Source organism: Nuphar pumila, chromosome 3 (assembly GCF_984573655.1).
Source record: "Nuphar pumila chromosome 3, dmNupPumi1.hap1.1, whole genome shotgun sequence".
Classification (NCBI taxonomy): domain Eukaryota; kingdom Viridiplantae; phylum Streptophyta; class Magnoliopsida; order Nymphaeales; family Nymphaeaceae; genus Nuphar; species Nuphar pumila.
The window spans coordinates 123,570,201-123,592,103 of record NC_143251.1 but is presented as its reverse complement, the minus strand read 5'-3'; the positions used below and the strand labels follow the sequence as shown (position 1 = coordinate 123,592,103).

The 21,903-nt window shown below is 39.0% G+C and overlaps 1 protein-coding gene across 1 annotated transcript; it reads right to left on the bottom strand.

Annotated features, from left to right (window-relative positions):
* Positions 1-257: 257 nt before the first annotated feature.
* Positions 258-21,068, bottom strand: LOC149843596 (uncharacterized). Its single transcript, XM_089999951.1, has 3 exons — positions 20,866-21,068; positions 20,368-20,777; positions 258-878 (listed from the first exon to the last, which is right to left on the bottom strand). Exons 1-3 carry the CDS (start codon positions 21,028-21,030, stop codon positions 437-439), a joined length of 1,017 nt encoding a protein of 338 aa, XP_089856077.1. The 5' UTR covers positions 21,031-21,068; the 3' UTR covers positions 258-436.
* Between the last annotated feature and the right edge of the window lie 835 nt (positions 21,069-21,903).

The following is a 21,903-nucleotide window of genomic DNA, read 5'->3' as shown; positions in this document are numbered from 1 at the left end:
GGAAGAGACCACTGCCTTACTATAAAAAAGAAAACGAAAAAACATAATTTTTTGGAAACATCCAGCATAAAAAAGATATATAAATACTTCATGTTACCAACATCAACAGTCTGTCAGCTAAGCAAAAACCACATAGCATCTGCAACTCCAGAGTAGCCTCTTAAATTTCCAAACCACTGTTTTCATCAGACTGACAGTATCGGACAGCCGGGGCTGGCCTTGAAAGGAAAAAAATCTTAAGATGAAATGAAAAAAAATAATCATGAAATGAATTGTGATAGCCATGGTTGCATCTATTACTCTTAAATACACACTCAAATTTCTAAATTAGCTAATTGCACATCCACAATCAACCTCTTCACGCAAATAGCTAATGCAATAACTAAATTACACGAATTATACCACCATGTATCCCTCTTTTGAGATTCTTCATCTTTTATGGAGCTGTCAGCAACCTCTTGATCCCAGCCTTCTGTTCCCCTGTTAGCCTTGAAGGGAACTTTATGATGAACTTAATTCTCAAATTTCCCCTCCTAGATGGCTCCTTAGGTATGGGCATTCCCTCCTTGGGCACCACCTCTTCATAGTCCGGATATATAATGTTATTAATGGAAATGGTTAAGCTCCTACCATCCGGAGTTGTCAAATGGACAACAAAACCCGTTAGAGCTTCCACTAGAGATACTTTTTGTGTAGTGACCAAGTCATTCCCTTCCCTCGTGTACATGTTGTGGGGCTTCTCGTCAATGATGAAGATGAGATCTGCAGGAATGATGTTGGGTTGTTCATTGCCTTTCTCTGGAAACGTGATCTTTGTTCCTTTCTTCCATCCTGGCTTAATCTCTATCGCCAATATTTCCTCCATTGTAACAGTTTTCCTGACAGGATCGGCAAGAGCAAAAGTTAATAGTGTGAGCACCATTAATCCACTCACCATACAAGATGAAACTAACTTTCAGGCTCTCAGTTCTATATACAGCACAAAAAAATCACAATCAAAGTCAAAGCAAAATGGATTAGTGAGATCATAAAGAAACACGACCAACTTTGGCAATTCAGTTGAACGATACAATACAAAGTTTCATTTTCCTTTTTTTTTTTGGTGGGGTGGGGTAGGGTGGTGGGTGGCTGGTGTCTAGACCAAGTCCTGCAGCTTAACGTTTCTTCTCAACTCTTGAGGTAGAAACTATCAAAACAGGAAAAAATGAAGGGTGCTCAGATTCAACCACAATGGTACAATCAAATCCAAATGAAAAGCAATTACTCAAGACAATCCATCAATCCCCTCTTAATTGGAGCCTACATTATCCTGCATTAATGTTAGAATGCCAGAAAACTAAGCATATCTGAAAAGGCAGCATCCTCATTCAGGCGTACACTACCTTTTACGGAGTCACCATGAGACTGGTCATTGCAACAGGCAGTAACAGGGCACCTAAGACAACAGCAAACAGATAAAGATGTCTGATATTTTATGGTTTCAGTAAAAAATATAGCACCAAGACAGATGACAAGTTGTGGGTAGGTGTATGGATGCTTTGTAGATACCTCATTTTTGTTTATGCTTATTTTAAATAGCTTACACATTGTTTGGATGTCTTAGTTACAAATTTTCATCATTTTAATAACCACAAAAAAAAAAGTGGGATCTACCCAACACCACCAATCATTTCCAACAGACAATGACCACAAGAACAAATTGCAGTCGCTCAATTGCCAGAAAACCTTCCCTTTAAGGACTTGTTTCCATGTTTTCTGGCATCTGCTTTCATTCTTCAGAACGGCGGAATATTTCCTTGTTCCACTGGATCTATGAAAGTGCTCTCTAGCGAGTTGCGAGTTGAGATGGTAGGTTAGGATCAAGAAAGGAAAGGGAGGGAGAAAAACAAGGGGAAGGTGGCAATGAGGCAGGAAAAGGGGAGGGAGAGGGAGAAGAGGAAAGAAAAAAGTAAAGGAAGAAGTCTTCAGCAGTGAGGGACTCTTCAGTGATGGTTTTTTCAGTGGAGGAGGAATATCCAACAGTGGGGACGTCAATGGAGGAGGCTGTTTCCTTGTTTCATTTATTTATTTAAACATCCAAAGAAAGCAGTCTATATACAAGTAATCGTTTATAAAATTCAAAAGTAGCACTCTTTTTACTGTTCATATGTTTACCAACAATAAATAGTACTGCTTCCAACATAAACTCAACAATAGCAGATACAACAGAACAATTCTCAATTATCAAGTGGCTATTCTTCACTGGCCATTTCTCATAATTGAAGGTTTAGTTTCCAATTCGGAAGAGTTTTTTGTTGCATTTGACCAAATTGCATAAAAATAAAACACACTTGGCATTTCCCCCAACCAAAATGGATGTGTTCGTAAACCTATATTCCATGGAGACAAGTTTCACCTGCATGCCATGTCCAAAAGAAACATGCTACACAAAAATGCACAAACATAAGGATACATAACTGTATCTAAGATGAATTTCAACTCAAACCTTTTTCCAACTCAGCCGTGTTGTAGCTATCTCAAGGAGCAAAATTTGAACAGGAACATGGAACAATAAACATTTCAATGGTGTTCTCCCTAGAACATTTACTTACCACCTACCAAATTCTCAATTTATGCACAACGAAAATGAAATATGATGAGATCATTCAGAATGCCACATGGTGTGCTTTCTCTCGCTATATCAACCACCAAACCACAAATGCATATTACACTTTTTGCAATAAGTGGCAAATTCTTCCCCACATTTCAGTCTTCAAACTACTTTGCCATCAATTTCATGAGCATGATTAACATATTTCCTTATTCTTTCTTCTGATTTTTTCTCACCTGTTCTTTTTCCATTAGTTCTGCATCTTCATTGACTAGAGTTTTTTCTTTCTAGAATTTGCATGCTTCTCTTTTTCACAAGCCCACCCTTTTTCTTCCCAATTGAGGACCTAGGTGAAAATTGTTAGGAAATGGTATTCCACCGTCAATCACAAGAGGAAGAGGAGTAGAGAGGGAGAGAGGCATCGGTGGCTGCAGAAAACCCAAATCAGGGTCGGCGGTTTTGCTTCTTTAGCTATATACACGTACAGTTTTAATTAGGGTACAAAAATACCCTTTACATAAAGTGTAGAAATTACATGTCATTAATGAGCATGTGTTTAAATAAAAACTTAAAACAAATTGGGTCTGGATCCTGAAATCCAGGCCCAATCGTGACATCTTTACACCCTCCCTCAAGTTGTACATAGTTTTGAACCATGAACAACTTACCTTTTAACATCCAAAATCTGTCCTTGATAAGTCCTTTTGTAAACAAGTCAGCAACTTGATCAGCAGTCCGAACGTATTCTGGTTCAATTTCCTTCTCTTCGACCTTATGTCTTACAAAATGTTGATCAATTTCAATATGCTTGGCATGACTATGGTAGATACGATTGAATGACATGTTGATAGCACTTTGATTGTCACACAAGAGAATGCTTTTAGAAATCGATTCTCCTACTGCCAACAGGTGTCTGATCCATGTCACTTCAGTTGTAGCAGCTGCCATTGATCTATATTCAGCTTCTGTGCTCGACCTGGCAATGGCTTTTTGTTTCCTACTGCTCCAGGAGACAAGATTTAGGCCAATGAAAACACAGTATCCTGAGACTAATCTACGCTCATCTGGATCTCCTGCCCAATCTGTAATTGTGTAAGTAAGAAGTTCATGCATGTGATGGCCATGCATACTCTTTCTGTACATAAGGCCATCTTCAATAGTTCCCTTCAAATATCGAAGAATGTGTTTAACAGCTTCCATATGTCCAATATGCGGTTCATGCATGAACTAAGATACCTGATTGACAGAATAGACAATGTCAGTTCGAGTGAAGGTAAGATACTGAAGCATTCCTACTACCCTGTGATATCATGTAGGATCCTCGTACAAATCTTCATCTTGGAATCTACATTTGATCTTTCTGGTAAGCATTTGATCTTTGGATCCGATGTGATTATGGTTCCTTTCTAATTAACTTTGTCTTATTCTGTTATCTCAATCCACTCAGCAACTGACAACAAAGTTCAGAATAGAAGATATGGAGTTAGTGAATAAATATGATCTCTTGTACAAAGTTGGAGAGAGGAAATGAAACCTCAAATTGGATGAAGGAAATGAATGACTAAACAACAAGAGAGCTCCCATAGAAAGGATAGTATTCTTTGTTCCACTAGGTTAAAATGCAGGCCTTTGATTGTCTGAGTTCTTGTGTATTTCTTCATGTCAGCTTCAAAAGTGGAAATTCAATTTGAAACTTGAAAGTAAATTTCTCTTTGTCCTCTTTTTCATTTGGGGGAAGTTTAACTTGAGTTGGAGTGCAATAAAGTTTATGTTGGTAAATGTAATAAGTATTGGTTTTTTCTTTTTTCCAAGTTGGGGGTTAGTTTCCTCTTTGCTTGATAAAACGTGGTGGGTTCAAATATTTCAGTGAAATGAAAGATGTGAGCAAAGAGCATGCTTAACAAATGATGCAGTACACATGAGGCAAAAACTGCAAAGCATTTATCCTCTCACCTGATGGTTTTCTGGAATGTTTGCACCAGAACACAACCTCCCTCTTTCCTCCATTCTAGTAAGGGGCAGGGAAGGGATATAACTCAGCGGTAGAGTGCCACCTTGACATGATAGAAGTCATCAATTCAAGCCTGATTATCCCTAAACCCAATGTGAGATTTTCTATTTTGACTTGCTCCCCCGCCGTGATCGAATGAGATAAGAGGTTTGTGGGATTGACATGAGAGGGTAAAGGGATGACTATATTGTTGGGAGCAAACTCCATGCTAATATAAAGCGCACGGATACAAGTTATGCCTTGGGATGAAAGACAATTCTGAAGAAGGAAGCTACAAGTAATGCAACTATGAATCTCATGGAGAGTTTGATCCTGGCTCAGAATGAACGCTGCCGGCATGCTTAACACATGCAAGTCGGACGGGAAGTAGTGTTTCCAGTGGCGGACGGATGAGTAACGCGTAAGAACCTGCCCTTGGGAGGGGGACAACAGCTGAAAATGGCTACTAATAGCCCGTAGGCTGAGGAGCAAAAGGAGGAATCTGCCCGAGGAGGGGGGCTCGCGTCTGATTAGCTAGTTGGTGAGATGGTGAAGGTTTTAAAGTTATTCCCAATAATGATGGTTCTTCCTATTGTTAAAGCTTGTCTTCTTTTAAGGAGCTATGGTTAAATGTTATGATCGCCTTTTGTGAGTTGGATGTCTAATGGGTCAAAACTTTGAAGTTCTGCCACATGTAAAATTAACATTCAACATCATATTTTCAACTGTTACTACAGTTTATGAGGTACAGGTGTACAGCCCTGCTTTTGGTTCTCTAATCCTCAATTTTAAATGTAAGTATTTGATGATTTTACTATGTTTAGATGACTGAAAAAAGTCTAATGCATTTAGTCTACAACTAAGAAATGACTTCCACATTTTAAGGCACGAGATGCAATACACAGTCATATTGCACAACTTACAATCCGGAAAGAAATGTTCCTTTGTGAATGTCTTTGGACAACCACCAAACTTTGAATAGGAAATTGCTGCAAATAGAAAGAATGCACATGATTTGCCATATCAGCAACATTAACAACCAGCTACCAAACAACAGTACATTAAAAAATATGTTGAACGAGAATAGATTCAAGCACATAAAAAAATCACAATTTTGCATCTCACTGCTGATCAATGACCATTCTTTTTCCAATTTAAGTAAAGAATATCATGCTCATCTTGGGAGTTACCAACCATATCAAAGGTGATACTAGCCTGTTTTGTACTTAAATCACTTTCCAGAATAAAGCAAGATTTTACACTCATACATTCCACATGTAGGCCTAGCACATTTAGAAACATTGTCCGGTTTGTTGGTCTTCGCATTATGCACTCAAATAAGCTCAAGTTTGATCTATATGTTGAAATTAACTGGGTTAATTAGCAGATTTTTTTGGTAAGCTCTAACTACTCTGGTGTGGAATGCAGGCAAGCCTATATGAGTTTCTCAAGACAGAAATAGAACAACTTGAGGTATAACGCCCCAAAATTTCAAAGCGTAAACCTTTGAAAATGTTTAGAGAAAGCCTTTCAAAACTCAGAGTTTTCAATTTCAAAAGTCAGCGGAAACAAATTTTCTTTTTAAAAAGAGCAAAACAAGTTGACAATTTTGGGCACGTTACCGTAAAAATCCATCATTTTCAAAAGCATTTTAACAAAACAATTAGTGAGCCAAATATACATTAATGATAAACGTCAGTTGTGCAAAATCGAGGGTTTTCCCTTATACCAAACTCGAAACCAAAACAGGTATCCAGGACACAAAACTATGAGCAGGAGAGTGAAGTCGCAGGCCATCTCACATCCTGCCATCGGTTGTCTGGTAGGCCTACAAGTCACCTACGCCCATAAAATGGGTCTGTTTCGAAAAAAACAGGTAGGTGCGCAAAAGACAATAAAGAACAAAGGCTAACGCAAAGCATGCTCATAGGATAAAAAAAAAATAGAAATTAATGGCAAATTAACAACGCATGCAAATATTCATGATCAACTGATTCCACTGGCAAAGACCAACTAGCTGAAAAAAAAATAACTAACAGTGAATGAAATTAAGCACAGTACGCAATTATGAATCTCAAGGTGTGCAAATAAACAGTAGTGTGAACAAGATATTTTTAGTTTCGATATTAACTGGACTGTGGGTACGCACAGACGCGAAACGTAGAAACAACCGAGACTCATCCAGGGGTTTATTATGCCATGTATTTTTTATAACCCGGATAACTGACTAAGTCTGATCCTAAGGGGACGGTCAATGACTAAGAGAGGATCCCCCAAAGGCCACTCGTTCAAAAGATGCATCCAACTTCTACAGAAGCGTCTGAAGCTACCTTTTGTAACCCATTTTCCCTAACTCCGATGACTGGGGAAGCCGAGTCTTCTGCTCGTAATTGCCATTAATGGCCTGTCCATATAGTTTTTATATCATCCATCATCTCTCTTGATAAACCGTGACAAACGGGCACGACGAGGATTTCTTAACCGCCGCCCCGTTCTACATGCTCTGATCCATTAGACCCACTCGAGCATCTTGCCCTTGAAGGCGCATAGTCACCATTTTGTGAATTTCAACATTTGTGCCCATTGCACGTTATGAGGTTTCATCGACCTCATGAACTACTCATCGTAGTGCAACTCATCGACCATGTCCAAAGGTATGACTATGATGGTAGATAAGGGTTACTAAAAAAGTACCCCACCACAAAGTAAGTTAGTCCATGCATGTCTGTCTTCACTCTCAAGAAAATCCAAAATCCCCATAGAAAAACATTTTTCTCGAGATTAGCAATACCTAATTTCACCTTTTGTCGAAAAGAGCGAACATTAGCATGTGCGTTCGCATGCCCTGCAAGGTTTGCCCTGGAAGAATCGCAAGAGGCAAATCCTTGCATCATGTGTGGCAGCCCAAAACAGTAGTAACAGAACACAGAAACATAATAGCATCATCTAACGAATATCATACAGCGAGAACAAAAGGTAAGACAAAAAGTAAAAGCAGGAACGTAAATATAAGCAGAAAGCTGAAAAGTAAAGCCGGGGCACATAAAGCGTGGCGGCAACAGTCAAGTAAATACAAAAAAGTAAAGACAGAGGTAAAAGTAGAAAACAAGCTTGTGCACATCAAGCGCAACGGCGACAGAAAGTAAAAGCAGAAACGTAAAGACAATGTGCAGAAAAAGTAAATACAGAAAGTAAGTCTGAGCACATAAAATGCAACGACAACAGAAAGTAAAAGCAAAAACGTAAAGACAAAATGTGCAAAAAAAGTAAATAAAGAAAGTGTAATGAAAAGAGGCGGAAGCACCAATAGAGCAAAAAGTCACTCTTTTAAGAGTGACTACTAGAGCCAAGAACACAAATACCAAATGTGCACACACAAAACTCACAAATATAGAAAATGACTTAAAGTCATAAGTTGGATATTATTGAAGAAAGGAAGAGAAGGGTGTAAAAACCCACACATTTACAAGGGGGAACTGTAATGAGATATTGCGGAAATATAAAGAGTGCATACAAGCACATACAACAATGAATAAAAGAGAAAATATCACAAGTCCACGAAGGGACAATACAAGCACAAGCCTTTAAGAAGGCAACAATATACAAAGCCTCTTATTGAAATGAGAGAGGAGCTCTCCAAGATGAAAATACACAAGGGGATCACCCCTATTTATACAAGAGAAGGAGGAGGAAAAAGGAGGGCCAAAGGGCCTCAAAAGGAGAGCCAAAAGGGGGCTCCCATAGAGTCGTTGGGAGCCCCCAACGGTCACATTTGTGACCGTTGGGGGCTCCAACGACTTCTATGTTGGAGCCCCTTTTGGTCCTCAAAAATAATAAAAATAAAAATAAAAAAATAAATAATAGAAATTACATTTGATCAAAAAGAAAAAAATAGTTGTTTTCTAAAACAACTGTAAAATTACAAAAATACCCCTATCGGGTATTGATGTAATAAACAGAATATATATATATATATATATATATATATATATATATATATATATATATATATATATATATATATATATATATATATATATATATGTATATATATATATGTAATAGGTACATTTTAACACCCCCCCTCAAACTTTACGGGGGAAGGACGGAAAGTTTGCCGAGAAGAAACATGAACCGAGGAGCTGGAAGAGCTTTGGTGAAGAAGTCTGCCAACTGATATTCTGAAGTGACATATGGCAGAGCAATAGTTCCTCGTAAAAATTCGTCACGAACATAGTGGCAATCCATTTCGATATGCTTCGTACGTTCATGAAAAGTATGATTGCTTGCGATATAGATGGCACTCTTATTGTTGCAACACAGCTTGGAGGCTTCAGTAATATCAACTCCCATATCTTTAAGCAAACTGCGAAGCCATACAAGTTCCATTGTTGTGGTTGCCATTGCCCGGTACTCAGCTTCAGTGGATGAGAGTGAAACTTTCTGCTGCTTCTTGCATCGCCAGGCAATTAATGAGTCCCCTAAAAAGACACAAAAACCAGTAGTTGAGACTCGATCATTGGGATTACCTCCCCAATCTGCATCAGTATAAGCAAGAAGATTCAAAGGGGAAGAGGAGGATAGAAATAGCCCTTTATTGATGGTATTCCGAATGTAGCGAATGATTCGGAGAACCGCACTCATATGCACGGTTGTAGGAGCATGCTGAAATTGACTGACTGAGTGAACCGCATGAGTGATATCTGGTCTGGTGATGGTTAAATATGTAAGAGACCCAATGAGTTGTCGGTACGGTGTAGGATCTTCCAGAAGAACCCCATCTTCTAACCGTAACTTGGCATTAATAACCTCGGGAGTCTCTACCTTCTTATCATCAGAAATCCCAGACTTAGAACATATATCTGCAGCAAGCTTCATCTGTGACAAAATATATCCTCTAGGAGAATATGCAACCTCAATTCCAAGAAAATATCTGAGAAAACCTAAATCAGACATATCAAAATTATCTTTTAACATATTTTTAACATTAATAATACTACTTTGATCATTTCCAGTGATAATCATATCATCAACATAAAGCAACAAAATTACGATACTAGAACCTGCATTTTTAACAAAAAGAGCAGTGTCAGTATAACAAGAATGAAATCCTAATTTCATCATGATATCACTAAAACGATCATACCAAGCCTTAGGAGCTTGTTTAAGACCATATAATGCCTTTAAAAGCCGAAGTGTTTGACCTTGCTTAATATTTATTCCGGGTGGTGGATCCATATAAACTTCTTCACTTAAACTTCCATTTAAAAAAGCATTTTTTACGTCAAGTTGATAAATAGGCCATTTTTTGGTTGATGCGACAGCTATTAAGGTTCTGACACTTGTCATACGAGCTACGGGGGCGAATGTTTCTTCGTAATCAATACCATATTCTTGAGAGTATCCCTTAGCAACCAATCTTGCTTTATATCGTTCCAACGAGCCATCGCTTTTAGTTTTAACTTTGAAGACCCAACGACAACCAATAGGTTTTTTGTGTGAGGGTAGATCAACTACTTCCCAAGTATTGGCCTTTTTTAAAGCATTTAATTCAACTTGCATTACTTCAACCCAATGAGGTATAGATTTAGCTTGATTATAGTGGGTTGGTTCAAAATAAGAGTGTAGAGTTATCAAACATGCCCGATAGTTGGGAGTTAAAGAGTCATAGGAGACAAACCTATTTGGGGGTATTGATATTCTAGAAGAATGCCTAACTTGTGGTTCCTCAATGGATTCGGAAATTTGAGAGTATTTTTCGAGGGCACTAATAGGTTTTTCTTGATTTCTTCTTGAGTAAACATTTATATTGGCATTGCTATCATGAACATTTGTATTTAAATTATTATCATTTGAGAGTGTTATGTCAAGAGGGGATACCTCGTGAGTGTCATCTATGTTTTCAAGAGAATCTTCTTGTATGTCATCAATAAGATCATATAAGAATACATAATCAATTTCATTTGTCTCTTCTATTTTATCAAAACCGTTTTTGTCTTCGAGAAATGTTACATCTTTTGAAACATATAGTTTATCATTCTTAAAATCATAACATCTATACCCTTTTTTATTTTCACCATATCCAAAAAATACACATTCAATTGCTTTGGGAGATAACTTATCCCTTTTATGTAGTAGGACAAAACATTTGCAACCAAAAATACGAAGTCGATTAAAATCGGGTGAAAACTTAAAGAGTTTCTCATAGGGAGAAGCATTTTTTAACTTAGAGGAGGGCATTCTATTGATTAGATAGGTTGAGGTAAGAACGGCTTCCGCCCAAAAATTTTTTGGAATATTTCTAGACACAAGCAATGTTCTAGCGGTTTCTATAATGTGCCTATGTTTCCTTTCCGCTAGGCCATTTTGTTGGGGAGTCCTAGGACATGACTTTTGATGACAAATGCCATTTTGGCTTAAATAATTTTGGAATTCGTGAGATAAGTATTCACCACCGGAATCGGATCTTAAAATAGATATGTTACTTTGAAATTGATTTTGAACCTTTTTATGAAAATCTTTAAAGAAAGTAAATACTTCTGACTTATGACTAAGGAAATAAATCCAAACATACCGAGTAAAGTCATCCACAAACGTAACATAATATGAATAACCCCCTTTAGACATAACCGGAGAAGGACCCCAAACATCCGAATGCACCAATTCAAAAGGCCTTGATGAGAAAAAAGATCTAGTTGGAAAAGGAATAGACTTCATTTTTTCAAAAATGCAATCTTTGCAATTAATTTCTTTTTCCTTACAAAATTTGTTTCCAAAAGGAAAGAGATACATTTTGGAATAACTTGGATGACCAAGTCTTTTATGCCAAGTTTCCATATTTTTTTCTTGGACATAAGAACAAAAAAAATTTGTAGGGAGATCAAGATGGTCCATATAATAGAGGTCTCCCTTTCTATGGCCTTGCCCAATCCGCTTCCCGGACCGGAGATCCTGCACAAAGCAACCATTAGATGAGAAAGATATTTCACATCCATGGTCGGCAATTTGAGAAACCGAAAAAAGGTTTAAATTTAATTTGGGAACAACTCTTACTTTTGGAACAAAAAAATTTTGAGAATCCTTAAAAGAGCCAATACTTGAAATTTTCAAAAAAGTTCCATCGGCCGTTGAGACACAAGAGTCTTTTGAATTGATGCAAACATCACTAAGTGCATTCTCATGAGGGGTCATATGAAAAGAAGCTCCGGAGTCAAGGATCCAAGAATACGTACCGGGTGATGATGTCGAAGCAATGGCCGCACCCGATGTGGAGGAAGAAACTTTAAGCATTTGTTGGAGAGCCATAGATATTTGTCCAAGAGTTTCTTTAATGTCATTGTTTTTGCCTTCATCTTCTTTGGAGGTGGTTTCTTCAAGAGAGGCTACTTTAGGCTTGAAGGCTCCCATAAGCTTTGGACAAACGGGTCTAATGTGACCCGGCTCATTGCAATAATGACAAACAATCATTTTTCTTCCTCCATTGTAGTTCCCTTGTTTCCCAAAATGAGGAGGCTTATAGGTTCTAACATTGTTACCCGGTTTGGATACGGCAAGGACTTCATCAACATGCTTACTCATGCCAAGCCTTGTCTCCTCTTGAGTGATTTCGGCAATAGCATCCTCAATAGGAGGAAAAATAGATCTATGGAGAAGTGAGGATCTCACTTGCTCAAATTCGGGGCGTAGCCCAAAAAGAAATTGAAACAATCGCTCTTGTTCCATTTGTTTTTGTCTTAAATCAACATCTTCCATAGAAACCCACTTTGGCTCTAAAAGAGCCAATTCATCCCATAGTGGGTTAAGGGCACTATAGTAATCTTGAATGCTAGAATCACCTTGCTTGGTGGTTCTAACTTTTTCTTGCAAGAAGTATGCTCTTGCAAGATCCTTTTGGGTATACATACCCCTCATAAAGGACCAAGCCTCATTGGCTCGACGAAATTTAGCTATATTAGCACATACCTTAAGCTCCACATTGTTCATAAACCACGCAAGGATTTTTGCGTGATTGCTTTCCCAATCTTCTACTTCCTTTTGATGATTTTCAATGGCCTTGAGACGAGCATCTCCCTCAAGAGCTTTTTCTTGATCTTCTTCCATTTTTGTGAGCATAAGCTTCGGTTCCGGAACGGTCCCCATGACATAACCCCAAAGCTTCTTCCCTTTGAGATTATTCTCCATTGCCGATGCCCACATCATATAGTTCTTTCCATTGAGTTTGAAAGAAAGATTAATCTTTGTCTCCATGATGTTGCCAAGAAGTGAGAAGATGTCCACCAAAATAAGAGATACACGAACCACACCTTTCCTTCAAGAATCGAGTGGCTCTGATACCATGTAATGAGATATTGCGGAAATATAAAGAGTGCATACAAGCACATACAACAATGAATAAAAGAGAAAATATCACAAGTCCACGAAGGGACAATACAAGCACAAGCCTTTAAGAAGGCAACAATATACAAAGCCTCTTATTGAAATGAGAGAGGAGCTCTCCAAGATGAAAATACACAAGGGGATCACCCCTATTTATACAAGAGAAGGAGGAGGAAAAAGGAGGGCCAAAGGGCCTCAAAAGGGGGCTCCCATAGAGTCGTTGGGAGCCCCCAACGGTCACATTTGTGACCGTTGGGGGCTCCAACGACTTCTATGTTGGAGCCCCTTTTGGTCCTCAAAAATAATAAAAATAAAAATAAAAAAATAAATAATAGAAATTACATTTGATCAAAAAGAAAAAAATAGTTGTTTTCTAAAACAACTGTGAAATTACAAAAATACCCCTATCGGGTATTGATGTAATAAACAGAATATATATATATATATATATATATATATATATATATATATATATATATATATATATATATATATATATATATATATGTATATATATATATGTAATAGGTACATTTTAACAGGAACCTCCTCTTTATATAGAGGAGGAGAGCACTAAAGAGGGACCATAAAGGGGGCTCCCTTCTAGTCGTTGGGAGCCCCAACGGTCATAAATATGACTGTTGGGGCCCCAACGACTAGATGGGTGGGGCCCCTTTATGGTTCCAAAAAGTAAAAAACAGAAAATGAAAAAGGAAAAGGAAAAAAGGGAAAAAAGAAAGAAAGGTAGAAAACAAAAAATACATATGGAATTACCAAAACACCCTTATCGGGTTTTTGGTTTATACAAAACAGGAAAAAGGTATATAATTATGTATATATACATATATACATATATATACTTATATATATATATACGAATGTGTATATATATATTTATATATACATAATTTAACATGCCCCCTCAAACTTTACGGGGAGAAGACCGAAAGTTTGCCAAGAAGAAACATGAATCGTGGAGTTGGGAGCGCCTTGGTGAAGAAGTCAGTCAGTTGATACTCTAAAGTGACATATGACAATGTGATGGTCCCTTTGAGATATTCGTCTTGAACATAATGGCAATCCATTTCGATATGCTTGGTCCGCTCATGAAAGGTGTGATTGCTGACAATGTATATCGCACTCTTGTTATCACAACAGAGCTTGGTGGGAGTGGAAATGGGAACGCCCATGTCACCAAGAAAACTTCTGAGCCACACAATCTCCATAGTTGTCATCGCCATAGCCCAATATTCAGCTTCAGTAGATGATAAGGAGACCTTCTGTTGCTTCTTGCATCTCCACGAGATGAGAGATTCACCTAAAAAAATGCAAAGACTCGTAATTGAGATCCGATCATTGGGATTCCCTCCCCAGTCAGCATCAGTAAAAGCAGTCAATTCAAGAGATGAGGAAGAGGATAAAAAGAGTCCCTTGGAGATGGTATTTTTGATATATCGCACAATTCTCATTACGGCCGCCATATGAACCGTAGTAGGTACGTGCTGAAATTGGCTCGCTGCATGAACCGCATGAGCTATGTCTGGACGTGTGATGGATAGATAAGTGAGGGATCCAATTAATTGACGGTAGGGGGTTGGATCTTCAAGAAGAACGCCATCTTCAAGTCTTAGTTTCGCATTGATAACTTCAGGAGTCTCCACTTTCTTTTCATCAGATATTCCTGATTTGGTACAAATTTCTGCAGCTAACTTCATTTGAGATAAGATGTATCCACGCGCGGAATAAGCCACTTCAATTCCTAAAAAATATCTCAAATAACCAAGGTCAGACATATCAAAAGTATCTTTTAACATAGACTTAACATCATTTACTCCCTTTTTGTCATTCTCAGTGATGATCATATCATCAACATACAGCAGAAGCATAATAATGGAGTCACCTGTCCTTTTGACAAAAAGAGAACTGTCAGTATAGCAAGAAGAAAAACCTAAATTGATTAATACATTACTAAACCTGTCATACCAAGCTTTAGGAGCTTGCTTAAGTCCATATAAATCCTTTTTTAATTTTAAAACTTTTCCATTTAAATTCATACCTGGAAGTGGTTCCATATAAACTTCTTCATTTAAATTACCATTCAAAAAAGCATTTTTAACATCAAGTTGAAAGATTGGCCATTTTTTAACAGAAGCTATAGCAATAAGGGCTCGGACACTAGTCATTCGAGCAACTGGGGCAAAAGTTTCATCATAGTCTACCCCATACTCTTGGGCATATCCTTTGGCTACCAACCTAGCCTTATATCTTTCTAATGAGCCATCGCTCTTAGTTTTAACTTTAAACACCCATCTACATCCAATGGATTTCTTGCCATTGGGAGGATCAATGATTTCCCAAGTGTGCGCCCTTTTAAGGGCATTAAGTTCAAGTTCCATAGCTTCATTCCAATGAGCATATTGTTTAGCATCATTGTAATGAGATGGTTCATGAAAGGAGTGAAGAGCAAGTAGGCATGCTCGATAGTTAGGAGAAAAAGAGTCATAAGAAACAAATCTATTTGGTATCTTGGGAATGCGATTTGATCTTCTTTGAGAGGTCTCTTCTATCGATTCACTTTGAGAAAATCTTTCAAGGGCACAAGGAGGATTTCTTTCATGCCTTCTAGAGTAGACTTGCATTTGTATTGAAGCATTTTCTTCTAAGTTTTGATCATTATTTGGATGTTCAACAAGATCTTCATTAAGAGGTTCACTAGGATCAACATGATCATTTATGATGTTTTCTTGAGGTAACAAGTCAAATAAGAAGGATAGTCAATATTTTCATTTGGTTGATGCGAAAAACCATTTTCTTCTTCAAGGAATGTGACATCTTTTGAGATATAAAGTTTATTCTTAAGTATGTCAAAACATCGATATCCTTTTTGTTTTTCGCCATATCCCAAGAAAATACATTCAATAGCCCTAGGAGAAAGTTTATCATTTTTGCGAGTTAAAACAAAGCATTTACATCCAAAAATTCTTAATCTTTTATAATCGGGAGACATATTGTAAAGTTTTTCAAATGGAGAAAGATTTTTTAAAGAGGATGAAGGGATTCTATTGATGAGATATGTTGAAGTTAGAACCGCTTCGGCCCAAAAGGATTTTGGGATATTTTTTGAAATCAATAATGTTTTTGTAGTTTCTATTATGTGCCTATGTTTTCTTTCCGCAAGACCATTTTGTTGCGGAGTGTTGGGACAAGAACGTTGATGACAAATTCCATTTTCTTTTAAGTAGCTTTGAAAATCATTAGACATATATTCACCTCCCGAATCGGACCTAAGGATAGATAGATTTTCCAAAAATTGATTTTTAACCATTGCATGAAATTCTTTAAGGCAGGAGAAGACTTCGGATTTGCGATTTAGGAAGTATATCCACGTAAATCGAGTGAAGTCATCAATAAAGACCACATAATACGAAAAAACTCCTTTAGACAAAATAGGGGAGGGTCCCCACACATCGGAATGAACAAGTTCAAATGGCCGAGTGGTAAAGTAACTTCTTTGAGGAAATGGAGTAGCTTTAGATTTCCCAAAAATGCAATCTTTACAAGTCATGTGATTGTCTTTACAAGTATTGTTCAAAAAAGGAAAAAGAGACATTTTTACAAAATTTGGATGACCAAGTCTTTCATGCCAAATTCCAATACTTTAGTCTTTAACAAGATTGCAAGATGACTTAGATTTTAGCGTCAAAAAGTCCATAAAATAGAGATCACCCCTTCTATGGCCTTGTCCAATCAGCTTCCCTGACTGGAGATCCTGCACGGTGCAATCTTTAGGTGAGAAAGAGACTTGGCATCCATGATCGGTGATTTGGGAAACGGAAAAGAGATTTAAATTAATTTTCGGAACAATTCTTACTTTAGGAACGAAAAAGTTTTGAGAATTTTTGAAGTCAAGTGTTCCAATACTTTCAATTTTCAATGACGTTCCATCGGCCGTTGAAACATAAGAGGATATGGGTTCAGAAGAAATATTTGAAAAAGAGTTTTTATGAGATGTCATATGAAAAGAAGCACCAGAGTCTAGAATCCACATACCTGGAGGTGATGAAGAGTAGGCGATGGCGGCTCCGGATGTTGAAGGAGAAGACTTGAGAAGGTGTTGGAGAACTTCGGAGATATGATTAAGAGTTTCTTTGATATCTCCTTCTTTGGAGAACTTTCTCCAACCGCGGCAACCTTTCCTTTAAGCTTTGGACAAACCGGTCTAATGTGCCCCGGTTCATTACAATAGTGGCATATAATTCCCTTTCTAGGCCCATTGTTATTTTTGTTAAAGTGGGGAGGTCTATATGCTTTAACATTCGATCCGGGCCTAGTAACGGCCAAAACTTCATCACTCTTAATGCTCAAGCCAAGTCGAGTTTCCTCTTGACATATTTCGGCAAGGGCATCTTCAATAGGTAGGGCTTTGCTTCTATGGAGAAGAGATGCCCTCACTTGTTCAAATTCCGGGCGAAGACCATGAAGGAATTGAAAAAAGTGCTTCTTTTCAATTTGTTCCCTTAGCTCAATATCTTGTGGAGCAACCCATTTAGGCTCAAGAAGGACAAGCTCATCCCAAAGAGGGGTTAGAGAGCTAAAATAGTCCCGGACACTCATATCCATTTGTTTGGTGGCACGGATTTTTTCTTGACAAAAAAATTGCCGAGCAAGATCCTTTTGGATATACATACCCTTAAGGAAAAACCAAGCCTCATTGGCCCTTCTAAATTTGGCAATATTAGCACAATTTTTAAGGTTTACATTGTTCATAAACCATGCCAAAATTTTGGCATGGTTACTTTCCCAATCCTCAATTTTGGATTGATGTTCATTAATGGCTTTGATGCGCTCATCTAAAGCTTTTTCAACTTCATTTTCAATTTTTGTAAGAGCAAGAGAGGGTTCGGGAGTAGTTCCCATAACAAAGCCCCAAAGTTTCTTACCTCTTAGATGATTTTCCATAGCGGAGGCCCACATGAGATAGTTGAACCCATTTAGCTTAAAAGAAAGCTTCACTTTAGAGTCACGTTCCATCGGCACCAAATATACTTCCTTTCTTCAAAACTTGAGAGGCACACGTTCCAAGGTGACAAAAGAAAAGCCCAATCACCAACCGAGCTTTGATACCATGTAATGAAAAGAGGCGGAAGCACCAATAGAGCAAAAAGTCACTCTTTTAAGAGTGACTACTAGAGCCAAGAACACAAACACCAAATGTGCACACACAAAACTCACAAATATAGAAAATGACTTAAAGTCATAAGTTGGATATTATTGAAGAAAGGAAGAGAAGGGTGTAAAAACCCACACATTTACAAGGGGGAACCTCCTCTTTATATAGAGGAGGAGAGCACTAAAGAGGGACCATAAAGGGGGCTCCCTTCTAGTCGTTGGGAGCCCCAACGGTCATAAATATGACTGTTGGGGCCCCAACGACTAGATGGGTGGGGCCCCTTTATGGTTCCAAAAAGTAAAAAACAGAAAATAAAAAAGGAAAAGGAAAAAAAGGAAAAAAGAAAGAAAGGTAAAAAACAAAAAATACATATGGAATTACCAAAACACCCCTATCGGGTTTTTGGTTTATACAAAACAGGAAAAAGGTATATAATTATGTATATATACATATATATGTATATATACATATATATACTTATATATATATATATATACTTATATATATACGAATGTATATATATAAGTATATTATATATATTTATATATACATAATTTAACAGAAAGTAAGCCTGGACATATAAAGCGCGGCGGCGACAGAAAGAAAATACAAAAAAATAAATAGGACAAGGATCGCGAAACCGCATCCTTGAGATAAAAACGTAAGTATATACTTATATATATATATATATATATATGTGTGTGTGTGTCCTTTGTTTTTCCTTTTTTAATCATCTTTTATTTGGTTTAGCATTTTGTTCGTTCATTGTCCTTTCGTGCAACTTGCCCCTACCTTGTGTGTGTGTGTGGTGGGGGGGGGGGGGGGGGGGGGGTTGCGATGTTGTGTACGCCTGCAAGCGTAAGTGAGGACGGGCTCGGGCCACGGGGTGTGAGCGTGCTCCGTTGCAAAATCTGCAAAAAGATAAACTGTTAACAAAAGAATGATAAAATTGGAGGGAAAGGGTGGACTCGGCCGTCATGCCGAGCCCGACCCATCTCGACATCAACAGGACAGGCAAGGGCAGGGGCTTCGCCCCTGCAGGCTTGCCGGTCCAGCCGAGGGTGGCAGGAGCTAGGCCCCTGTCGACCCGATAGGTAGGCAGGGGGGGGGGGGGGGGGGGGGGGGGCGGCCCCTGCCGACCCTGCAGGGAGGACAGGAGGCAGCAGGGGCTTAGCCCCTTGCTAACGAAAAAGAACGAACAGAGGCAGGGTCTCGGTCCCTGCCGGAAAAAGCGTAGAGGCAGGAGGCGGAACCCCCTGTCTGTTGGAAACAATAGAAGAGGCAGGGAGCGGAGCCCCCTGCCTAACGGAAACACACAGAGGCAGGGGGACGCCCCCTGCCTGCCAGAAAAATATCGAGGCAGGGGGGGGGGGGGGGGGGGGCTCTGCTCCCTGCCTGATGGGAAAAGAAAAACGGAGGCAGATGGCAGGGGGCTTCGCCCCTGCCTGCTGGCCGAAAAAAAGGGGACAAGCAGGATCATCGCCCCTGCCTGCTGGCCGGAAAAAAAAAGAGAGGACAGGCAAGGGCATCGCCCCTGCCTGCCGGCCGGAAAAGATAAGAAATCAGGGAAATGAAACCACTGGTACCTAGGACTTCTATATAGCTGCTGAACCAGCTGACTAAGAAGTTTAATTTTTTAATACTACCATTTATTGTGGCCATAGGAAGTGAACTGTTGCAACAGAAATATTGTTGCAGCATTTAAGCATAATTGCATAATGAAACACATAAAGCAGTTGCTAATCAAGTTTTCGGAAGGATATTGGAGAAGTCGAGAGAGCATTCTCCAGTCACTTGAAAGCATTCCAGATATGAAGTTCGCCTAATCAAAGAGTACGCTTCAGGCCAATTAATGGAATGTTACTGTTTTCTGTAACCATTTTAATACAGTTTTGCAACTCAACAAGGAAAGCTGCTGGAAGACATCAAAACAGAGCAACGTAGGCCACAGCAGTTAGGACATTTCAGCGCCTCAGCTACTCGAAGCCATCCGCATCCAAGTGAATGAAGCTAGAAAACACTAAATGACGCATTAAAGAGAAAGAAAAAGGCATTTGGCTTTGGTTTTCACTACATTGGGGCAAACAAGAAGCTTAAGTTTGTTAGTTAATCAACTCTAAATGTGGCACCTGCCTATCTCACAGGATATAAACAGTATAGGACAATCTAGCAAGAACTCAATTCATATCATATCTTTATCAAAAGGGCTATTCAACTAATTCCATGGATCGACCAACTTACCCACTCGCATCAGCAATCTCCCTCGAGATCTTCATCTTCTTCGTCGTGCCCTTGTAGAGATCCTCCAGGCTACAGGGCAGATGGTTCTCTATTGGAGGCGCCTTACGCGGTTGCTTCTGACTCATGGAAGGCTCACCGAAGGACCCAAAGAAATCATCGCCAAAGATGCTACCAGGAAACCGCGAACCTCCCCGCGAGCCGCCGCCTGCGCCACCAAACGGACCCGAAAACCCGAAGAACTCGGAAAAGATGTCATCAGCGTTCCTGGGATTGAACCTGAAGACGTTGGGGCCACCTTCTCCGGTGGAGAAGAAGGAAGAGCCACCGGATCCCGTTGGGGGCACTTGCCCCTTGAGCCCTTCCTCTCCATATTGATCATAGACCGCACGTTTCTGGGGATCGCTCAATACCTGATCAAAAGCATAATTCACTTTGGTGGAACCTTACGATGAACGTAATCTAGATAGAGATAGAGAGAGAGAGAGGGGAAATGGGTACGTCGTAGGCTTCGGAGATTTGCTTGAATTTGGCTTCGGCTTCCTTCTTGTTGTTGGGGTTCTTGTCGGGGTGCCATTTCATGGCGAGTTTCCGGTAGGCCTTCTTGAGATCATCATCCTTGGCGTTCCTGTCCACCTGAAGGATCTTGTAGTAATCGACGCCCATATCTCCTCTCCGCTTCTACTCTCTCTCTCTCTCTCTCTCTCTCTCTCTCTCTCTCTCTCTCTCTCTCTCTCTCTCTTTGCAAAGAGAGTACTGCTTGTTTTGATTTGGTGGTGGCGGTGGTGGTGGAGGAGGAGGAGGAGGAGCAAACGGAAGGACAAGCGAAGGTGGGAGGGGTGAGAATCCGTGCACTAGAACCAGCTTCGAAGGCGACCAAGGAAGGGAGGAAGTTGAAGAGAGGACAACCTTCCAGAAACTTCCAGAGCCATCGTTTTAGTACCGCCTTCGTAGTTTTTTCGTCCTTCCCTTTTCTTTCGCCTAATAATAATAGGAAAAGATAGTAATATAATAAACAATGATATTGGTAATTACAACTATCTGATTTTCCTACTTCCTTCGCCTAATAATATAATAATGATAATGATGATAGATTACAACAATCTCCTTGATTCCGTCTGGGTGGCATCTGTGTAACTGATTTTATTTTATTGTTACACTGAGTTTTTTAATAATAAAATATCTCTACTCATGATTTAATTAAGAGTAATGGGTAAAATAAAATTAATATTTATATAGTGCCTCAGACACACTTGATTTACACACATCTGATAAGGGTGTCAACTGGTCTGGTTTGGTTCGGACCTAAGTGGAAACTGACCCAGATCTGATTTAATATTTTGGTACAGGGTTCAGGTCCGAGTCCAATCAGACTATCATAAGAAAAAACATACACGGATCTTATAAGAATTACATGAACCAGATCCAGCCCATACCTGATAAATTTACATTTGTATCTTTTTTATATTGAAAATTTGTGGATCATAAATGGAACTCAGGTCTGGCCTGGGTCTGATATGAAAGTTCACAAACTATACC